The 10000-nt window shown below is 44.9% G+C and overlaps 1 protein-coding gene across 2 annotated transcripts in view; it reads right to left on the minus strand.

The window, feature by feature from the left end:
- The window catches only part of LOC115356926 (OTU domain-containing protein 7A-like), a 41547-nt gene that overhangs the window by 11120 nt on the left and 20427 nt on the right, over positions 1 to 10000 (minus strand). For both annotated transcript variants that reach the window (XM_030048225.1, XM_030048224.1), the window contains 4 exons: positions 8754 to 8881; positions 4094 to 4206; positions 2801 to 2928; positions 1740 to 1889 (listed from right to left, as the gene is read on the minus strand). In XM_030048225.1, the coding sequence (XP_029904085.1) occupies positions 1740 to 1889; positions 2801 to 2928; positions 4094 to 4206; positions 8754 to 8881 (519 nt within the window). The remainder of the gene's footprint in view (positions 1 to 1739; positions 1890 to 2800; positions 2929 to 4093; positions 4207 to 8753; positions 8882 to 10000) is intronic.

The raw sequence follows: 10000 nt of genomic DNA on the forward strand, positions 1-10000 counted from the left end.
TCCTCTGTCTGACAGGCAGAGCAGAGAGAGACAAAGACATTTAATCCACACAAAATATGGACAGACAGCAAGGTGGGTGCTTTAACATCAGTTTATCGTTTATCAGGAAGCTGTTCATCTCTCTCTCTCCTGTGGTGATGGTAAAGCGGAGTTATATGATGCAGTGTGAAATACGACTGACAGAAGCTCATTAGTTTCTGTTATGGGTAAGTATCAATACTCCTGCTGGAATTAGACGATCATTACTAGTTAAAGCCTGATAGGTGATAGCAAACTTTACAGTGTTGTGATGTGAACACAGTGTTAGATATCGCTTGCTAACGTTCATAGATATATGTGTATATATACAGTGGTGGAAAAAAGTTTTGGGATACCTCATGCATTTGTGAAATATTGCATTAAGAATCACTCTTAGGTCTTAAAGTGCAATTTCTTTTAGTACAGTCACAGCCAAAATACTAAACAAATCCTAAAAAAGCCATTAAAAACTTCAAATTGATTGGTTCCATAAAAATACAGAAGAAATTTGGAGTATTGGGTCATTTTGGTACCAGTGATGAAGGTGGTTCTTTTTATTAAAAGACACAATTTTTGTTGCCGAGCTTGGTGTCTATTGATAGTTTTCATGTGACGTCACAGTCCATATGGAACGCCCCCTTGGAAGGCAAAACAGTACACCACCGGCTTACAATAGGGCAGAAAACACACACTCCTTGAAAATGCCGGACAGTTGTTGTGCGGTCGCGTGCACAAACCGCCGCGGAGAAAAGCCGGGGTTGTGTTTTTACTGTATTCCATCCTTTAAAGACGACCCCGAGAGGAGAAATCTGTGGATCAGCGCCATCAAACGCAAGTCGACCCCCGGGGAGAGCAAACCACGGCAGCCCTCCAAACACACATGTAATGCTACACACTGATGACAACGTCCCTGAAACTCACTCATGAATTAACGTAAATTAAAGTTAATTTGATAGATAGTGTATCTGTCTAATGCAGCCAAACCTTTTGAAACACAAAAAAGATTTTTCCACAAATATTTCATTATAATATTTGAGATTGTGAGATTGGTGGTCCCTCGTTTATCGTGGGAGTTACGTTCTAAAAATAACCTGCAATAGGCGAAATCCGCGAAGTAGTCAGCTTTATTTTTTACAATGATTCTAGATGTTTTAAGGCTGTAAAACCCCTCACTACACACTTTATACACTTTTCTCAGACAGGCGTTAACATTTTCTCACTTTTCTCTCTTGTTTAAACTCTCAAAGTTCAAACCTTCGTAGAAAAAGAAGTCCAGTATTATAGAATGAACGCATTCTGTACTGTACAGGAGACACGGCACGGAGGAGATTGATTGACAATGGTCTACAGTCCCTTAGCCAATCAGGACGCAGAACACAATGTGCTGTAAAAAAAAAAAAAAAAAAAAAGCATGCAAAATTGCACAAAAAAAATCCACGAAACTGCGAGGCCGCGAAAGGTGAACCGCGTTCTTGCGAGGGACAACTGTATATGTGTGTGTGTGTGTGTGTGCGTATTTCAATGAAAATTCACTTCCCACATCATTTTCCTACACATTGATTCACTGGGGTCTCCAACCTGCAGTCTGCTCTTTAAAATAAAATGTTAACCCACTTTAATTATCTGACATGATTTTTTCAGATATAAAAAAAACCCTGCTCAGGTGGGTTTGCCACGTTTCCACAGAGCAGCCACCAACGAAGAAGACGGCGCGGCCCTACCTTGCTCTCTGCTCTGGTCCTTCTGCTCCATGGAGACGAGGGCGGAGAAGTGAGCCTGGTCATACGCCAGAACCAGAGGGGAGCAGTGACAGCGGCTGGGAGGAACCTCCAGGGGGAGGTACAGGCCTCCGAACGGGATGGGAGCAAAGGCTGCAGGAGGAGGAGGAGGAGGAGGAGGAGGAGGAGGACAAAGAGGAGGAGGAGGAGGAGGAGGAGGACAAAGGGAGGAGGAGGAGGAGGAGGAGGAGGAGGAGGACAAAGAGGAGGAGGAGGAGGAGGAGGAGGAGGACAAAGGGAGGAGGAGGAGGAGGAGGAGGAGGAGGGGGACGAGGAGGAGAGGAGGAGGAGGAGGAGGAGGAGGACAAAGGGAGGAGGAGGACAAAGAGGAGGAGGTCAGTGAACTGGGACAGACTCTGACACTGAAACTTTTGATCTTGGGTTGATTTATTACACTGTAAAAACTCAAAATCTTACGAAGATTATTTGTCTTATTTCAAGTCAAAAATGTCTTATTTCTAGTCAAAATATCTCATTACACTTAAAATAAGACATGATCACCTCAGAAGTAACTTGTTTTTAGACAATTTTCACTTGTTTCAAGTGAAAATTCACTTGAAACAAGTGAAAATTAGCTAGAAACAAGAAACAAATTTTGCCAATGAAACAAGCAAATTTTCACTTGAAACAAGAGACAATTGTCTAAAAACAAGTTACTTCTGAGGTGATCATGTCTTATTTTAAGTGTAATGAGATATTTTGACTAGAAATAAGACATTTTTGACTTGAAATAAGACAAATAATCTTGGTAAGATTTTGTGTTTTTGCAGTGTGTGTGTGTGTGTGTGTGTGTGTGTGTGTGTGTGTGTGTGTGTGTCTGTGTGTGTGTGTGTGTGTGTGTGTGTGTGTGTGTGTGTGCATGCGTGCGTGTGTGTGTGTGTGTGTGTCTGTGTGTGTGTGTGTCTGTGTGTGTGTGTGTGTGTGTGTGTGTGTGTGTGTGTGTGCATGCGTGCGTGTGTGTGTGCGTGTGTGTGTGTGTGTGTGTGTGTGTGTGTGTGTCTCACCCTCGCCCCCTGAGTCTCTCAGCATGGTGTCGGCCACAACCACGATGGGCCGCCTCAGAACGTGAGCCAGAACGAAGACGTGGAACTCCTCCAGACTCTCGTACACAGGGTCCTCAGAGTTATCCACCCTGCACACACACACACACACACACACACGCACACGCGTCAGCCCCCTAGGAGCCCCACATGATCAGTGATCAGTGTCCTGATCACCAATAATCCATATCAGCTCTGAACAATCAATACGTTTGATCCTGAACGTTACGCGCTCAGTCCGGGTGGTGAGGCGTTCAGGGTTACAGAGGCTCCAGGAAACACCAGTGACCCAGATTCAAACACACACACACTGTCCCAAAGAGAGAGAGAGAGTGAGAGAGTGTGTGTGTGTGTATGTGTGTGTGTGTGTGTGTGTGTGTGTGTGTGTGTGCGCGCGCTGCAGTCACAGCATCATGCCAGTCCACTGGCAGTGCTGCAGTGCATTCTGGGTAGGAACTGCAGTGATAATCCAACTGAGAATCTTTTTTTTTTTTTTTTTTTTTTTTAATCCAGCAGTCAGTTCTATAAAACCTTGTTTGGATTAAATGTGTATAAATATGTGGATACATGTATTTTCCCCCCTTTTCTTCATTTGTGTTCTGTAGTGATGTTCTTCTTTTCTTCTTTTCTTAGGACGACAAAGAATTTGGTTAAAGTTTATCTGTTTATTTTTGCTCGTCATATTGTCATGTTTTCATTTTTGCCTTCAGCTGCTGATTTTCATTTCCTCGCTGCCTCCTGAACACTCTGGTTTAAAAGTGCTACATCAATAAAATATATTAGTTATTAATATTAATACCAATACTTTTATTTGCTTTATTTAGTTTATTTTGCCGCAGTATATTTTTATTTAGTTTTTTCTTTTGGTTTTTTGTACCACAGTTGGATAATTTCTTTGTACAACTATTTTTCTATTATGACTGTACTGCTGAGTGTGCTTTATTTATTATCATTCTATTGTTAATACTACTATTACTACCACTACTAATAGTAATAATGTTATAGATATTATTGTCATTATATTTACCTATTATTATTATTAACATTACCACTGATATTATTTGTTTATTTGTTTATTTATTATGTGTGCTTTATGTGCTGTAGTGAACCGACAGGAGTTAACGGTGAGGTTAGAACATCTTTGACCAATCAGACGGCTCGGCTGACATAAGCCACCGTGTAATCCACATGACATCAACCAGCACCCTGTGTGTGTGTGTGTGTGTGTGTGTGTGTGTGTGTGTGTGTGTGTCTCACCCTCCGCCCGTGCTGCTGGTCTTGCTGCTGTGTGTCCTCGGCTCGCTGGACGCCAGCTTCAGCAGCTCGTTCCACTCTCTCTCCCACTCCTCCTCTGTGTACACCAGCCCCGACTGCACACACACACACACACACACACACACACACACACACACACACACACACACACACACACACAGAGGGCTGTTGGTCACTGAGGTTCGTTATTCGTTACTGCAGAGGATTTTTGATCTTCAGTCTCGGTCTCAGTCAGGATCAGGATCTACACTCTAATGCAGAAAGTTTGAAAATACTTTCATACAAAAATTTGTTCTGGGCAGCTTCCTGTCCAGTGCTGGAGTTTACGTGACGGCCCTGAAGGCAACACGTGGCCTGATTCAGGCAGTAAATGTCACCTGGAGGCCCAGCAGCACCTCAGGCTCAGGTCGGGTTCAGACAAAAACATACAGGCTGATCTGCACTCTGCTGTAAAGCAGCAACACGATCAACAGGATCAACTGGATCAACAGGATCAACAGGATCAACAGGATCAACAGGATCAACAGAATCAACAGGATCAACAGGATCAACAGGATCAACAGGATCAACACGATCAACAGAATCAACAGGACCAACAGGATCAACAGGATCAACAGAATCAACTGGATCAACAGGATCAACTGGATCAACACGATCAACAGAATCAACAGGATCAACAGGATCAACAGGATCAACAGAATCAACAGGATCAACAGGATCAACAGTATCAACACGATCAACACGATCAACAGAATCAACAGGATCAACAGGATCAACAGAATCAACTGGATCAACAGGACCAACACGATCAACAGGATCAACTGGATCAACAGGATCAACAGGATCAACAGGATCAACAGGATCAACACGATCAACAGGATCAACACGATCAACAGAATCAACAGGATCAACAGGATCAACAGGATCAACAGAATCAACAGGATCAACAGGATCAACAGGATCAACTGGATCAACACGATCAACACGATCAACAGGATCAACTGGATAAACAGGATCAACTGGATCAACAGGATCAACAGGATCAACTGGATCAATAGGATCAACACGATCAACTGGATCAATAGGATCAACACGATCAACACGATCAACTGGATCAACAGGATCAACTGGATCAACAGGATCAACACGATCAACTGGATCAACAGGATCAACACGATAAACAGGATCAACTGGATCAACAGGACCAACACGATCAACTGGATCAACAGGATCAACTGGATCAACAGGATCAACTGGATCAACACGATCAACAGGATCAACTGGATCAACAGGATCAACTGGATCAACAGGATCAACACGATCAACTGGATCAACTGGATCAACAGGATCAACAGGACCAACACGATCAACAGGATCAACTGGATCAACAGGATCAACAGGATCAACACGATCAACAGGATCAACACGATCTACATGATCAACAGGATCAATGGAAAATATATCTTTAAGTTTGTCTCCAATTTATTTTTTTAGCATTGAAGCTGCCTTCAGGTTTCCTTGTTCCTGTCTTTCCAAACAGCGCTCTGGTTTCCACAAACAGGAAGCACCAACAGAGACGTCGTTTGGACCCGGACGTGGGAATGTTTCTCATTTCAAACTGATGAGGTTTAGGAAAACGTTTCCTCAGCTCCTGCTTCGATCTGATTTGGTGTTTTTTGTCGGCGTTTTCCTGTTTTCCTGTTTCCCTGTTTTCCTGTTTTCCAGTTTCCCTGTTTTCCCTGTTTTCCTGTTTCCCTGTTTTCCTGTTTTCCCTGTTTTCCTGTTTTCCCTGTTTTCCTGTTTTCCTGTGTGAAGCACTTTGTCTTCCATGTATTTGTTTGAAAGGTTCTATCTAAATAAAGTCTGACTGATGTAACCAACATTTGACATGAACAACATTTATTTCCATCTCACATAAAATAAAAGATATGCTTTAAAAAAAGATTACATGTGGGTTCTGGGTGAGCACGGCGGTGCTGGCCCACCCGAGGCTCCGCCCCCATCTCAACTCTCTGATAGATCATGTGACCTTAAACTCTACAGGAAGCAGGACCTGACAGCCCGCGAGTCATCCTGCTGCTTCCAGAGAGATTCTCCACAACACACACACACACACACACACACAGACACACACACACACATACATACACACACACACACACTCACACACACTTACACACACTTACACACACTCACTCCCAGGACTGGACTGGCAACAAACCTCGGCCCTGGCAGTTTTGGTTTGCCCCCCTGAGCCAGGTGAGCGCCGTGTGTGTGTGTGTGTGTGTGTGTGTGTGTTGTCTTCAGTATGTGGGTGTGGCCTTTACACACAACTCAGTCAGTGCGACATAACGTCCGCTGCGCAAAGGATTGTGGGTCAGCATGGCCAGAGCAGCATGCTGACATGCAGACTGTGAAATCTGAGTGGATGTAGTAGAACATCCTGGTACTCTTGGCATACTGCATCTGACACACTGTGTACTGGGACGTACTCATTCTTTTTCTTGCATACTAAACAGTATGGTAGTATGGGTACTGGAAGGCAGGGCAGGTGGAGGTCTTGGTTGGAATGAAGACCTGCAGCCTCTTGGCCTCCATGGCACCTGGCTGGTGACCCCTGACCTACAGAGACGCTGCTTTAGTGGGTCATGTGACGTGCTGTCAGCTGATCTGAGGCTCCACAGGCAGCAGCTCCTGCCCACACGTTTCACCTGGTTCATCCACTGAGGCTGTCAGACTGTCACCCTGCTGCCCCCTGCTGGAGCCACGGAGCCACAACAACCCAACAGCTCAGCCTGACTGCACCTGAGAACACAGCAGCTCAGGGGCCCACACAACACACACACCACACAACAACACACAACACACACACCACACACAACAACACACAACACACACCACACCACCTGAGCTCTCCCTGGATCTCTCAGGATCTACACTGATGCAGATCCTGCTGATCAGGGAGAAGCTGCTCATCAACTCACTCACTGCATCCAGGTTTGCCTCATCAGGAGCCGTGAACGCACACGTATAAGGGGCGGAGTCTGAGGCAGCCGACCAATCGCAAACATGAGCGACAAGGAAAAACGCACAGCGTATGTCACGGCGGAGGAGCAGCGTGTTATACTGGGAAAGTGTGAGGAGGAGCAGCGTGTTATACTGGGAAAGCGTGAGGAGGAGCAGCGTGTCATACTGGGAAAGTAAGAGGAGGAGCAGCGTGTTATACTGGGAAAGCATGAGGAGGAGCAGCGTGTTATACTGGGAAAGCGTGAGGAGGAGCAGCGTGTTATACTGGGAAAGCGTGAGGAGGAGCAGCGTGTCATACTGGGAAAGTAAGAGGAGGAGCAGCGTGTCATACTGGGAAAGCATGAGGAGGAGCAGCGTGTTATACTGGGAAAGTGTGAGGAGGAGCAGCGTGTTATACTGGGAAAGTGTGAGGAGAAAAAACAACATTTACACACTAAATTGAACAGCGTGGCTGCCGCCAAGAGAAGGCAGAATGCATGGCAACGAACTGCCGACTGCATAAATGTGCAAGTTCCACGTCAACAAGTCCACATCTGACGCTGAAACCCATGAACTCACTGCACTGCACAGATGAGCTGCGTGTAGGACAGGTAGAGCTGAATTCCTCCAGGTGTGACCTCTCAAGGGTTAAAAGAATGTGGGAGCAAGTAAAAATTAAACACAAGAACATCACTGCATTTGGTAAGTTTGCCTTTTTATTACAGCCTGTTATAGAGGCTGTAATAAAATAAAGTGGACGCCAAAATTCAGTCCCGTCAGTGCATCAGGTTGACAGCCTGAATAAAATCAGACTCTGAGCTGCGTTAGAACTTAGGAAGGAGGTTAGAAACAAAAGGCAAATCTAAAGGCCGACTCGCCCTCTGGAATGAAGGACAAATTATCCTTTTTCACATTTGCATCAGCAAGCTGTCAATCAGGCCCATTCTCTCACCCAGGAACAATTTTTCCCCAAAAATATTTAGAGCTAATTAAATGTACCATTTTAAATGTCCCTAAAATGTTGTGAAACGCCTCTAAAAATACTTTTAATGATCAAATGTCCTTTAATGATCTCTCATGTGTGTTCCTCTCCTCCAGAGTGTCAGCTCTGTACAGCAGCAGCTGTTATCCAGGCTGAAGCTGCTTCATATCAGCATCACAGCCTCTCTCTCACACAGAGAGTCTTTTCTGTGGCCGGAGGTGTGAACGCTGCAGGATGCTCTGTGATGCAGAGCTCTGTGATCTATTCCTGATGAATTATCATCAGTTTATAGTAAATGGGTTAATTTAAAACATTTTGCAGCATCAGCCCCGAGACTTTTTCCGTTCCACCTATTTTTTTTTTTTTTTTTTTTTTTTTTTTTTGCCTTTATCTGTTTCCGGCTATCTTTGTTTTTGATTTGAACTTATAACTTTTAGATTCCTCTCTCTGTCTGTTTTATTATTTCCTGCTTGACCCATGTCATGACGTGGATGCATGAGTCCAGTTGAAGGGGTGTGTGGGTGTGTGTGTGTGTGGATGTGTGTGTGTGTGGGTGGGGGGGTGTCAGCTTATTGACTGTCTGGAGAGTCGGCTGCAGGTGCGGAGGTGAGGATTTGACATGTTCTGTTGGCAGAAGCCCCGCCCCCTCGTCACCTCCTTGTTCTGCTGGGTCTGCTGCCACCGCCACCTCCTCTTCAGCGCCTCGCGCTCCGCCCCACTCTTCATCATGCCGTACAGAGACTTCCTCAGCACCAGGTCTCTGTCATGGAAACCCCACATGCCTGCACACACACGCACACACACACACACACACACACACACACACACACAGTGTTATTACCAGCAACTCTACACTGTCATCATGATTAATGTCTGATGAAACGACATTGTTCCTCTCTAGGGGAGGTGTGTGTGTGTGTGTGTGTGTGTGTGTGTGTGTGTGTGTGTGTATGTGTGTGTGTGTGTGTGTGTGTGTGTGTGAGTGGGGATCCCAAATGTGCTGAGAGGGACTTTTCCTCTCCAGCCTGTGAGTTTCTCCCAGAATTCCCCAAATTCGACCTGATTATCTCAGCTGTCAGCTTCATAAAAGAGGAGCTCGTTTCTCTTTCTCATCTGAAAGTTTCCTCGTCCTCCGTCTCATCTCTCCGACTGTTCCTGTTTCTGACTGTTCCTGTTTCTGTTTCTGACTGTTCCTGTTTCCAACTGTTTCTGTTTCTGACTGTTCCTGTTTCTGTTTCTGACTGTTCCTGTTTCCAACTGTTTCTGTTTCTGACTGTTCCTGTTTCTGTTTCTGACTGTTTCTGTTTCTGACTGTTCCTGTTTCTGACTGTTCCTGTGTCTGACTGTTTCTGTTTCTGTCTCCGACTGTTTCTGTCTCTGACTGTTCCTGTTTCTGACTGTTTCTGTTTCTGACTGTTCCTGTCTCCGACTGTTTCTGTCTCTGACTGTTCCTGTTTCTGTTTCTGACTGTTTCTGTTTCTGACTGTTCCTGTTTCTGTTTCTGACTGTTTCTGTTTCTGTTTCTGACTGTTCCTGTTCCTGTTTCTGACTGTTTCTGTTTCTGTCTCTGACTGTTTCTGTTTCTGACTGTTCCTGTTTCTGACTGTTTCTGTCTCTGACTGTTTCTGTTTCTGACTGTTCCTGTTCCTGTTTCTGACTGTTCCTGTTCCTGTTTCTGACTGTTTCTGTTTCTGTCTCTGACTGTTCCTGTTTCCGACTGTTTCTGTTTCTGACTGTTCCTGTCTCCGACTGTTTCTGTCTGACTGTTCCTGTTTCTGACTGTTTCTGTTTCTGACTGTTCCTGTTCCTGTTTCTGACTGTTTCTGTTTCTGTCTCTGACTGTTTCTGTTTCTGACTGTTCCTGTTTCTGACTGTTTCTGTCTCTGACTGTTTCTGTTTCT

The sequence above is a fragment of the Myripristis murdjan genome, chromosome 3 (genome assembly GCF_902150065.1).
Source record: "Myripristis murdjan chromosome 3, fMyrMur1.1, whole genome shotgun sequence".
NCBI classification, from domain to species: domain Eukaryota; kingdom Metazoa; phylum Chordata; class Actinopteri; order Holocentriformes; family Holocentridae; genus Myripristis; species Myripristis murdjan.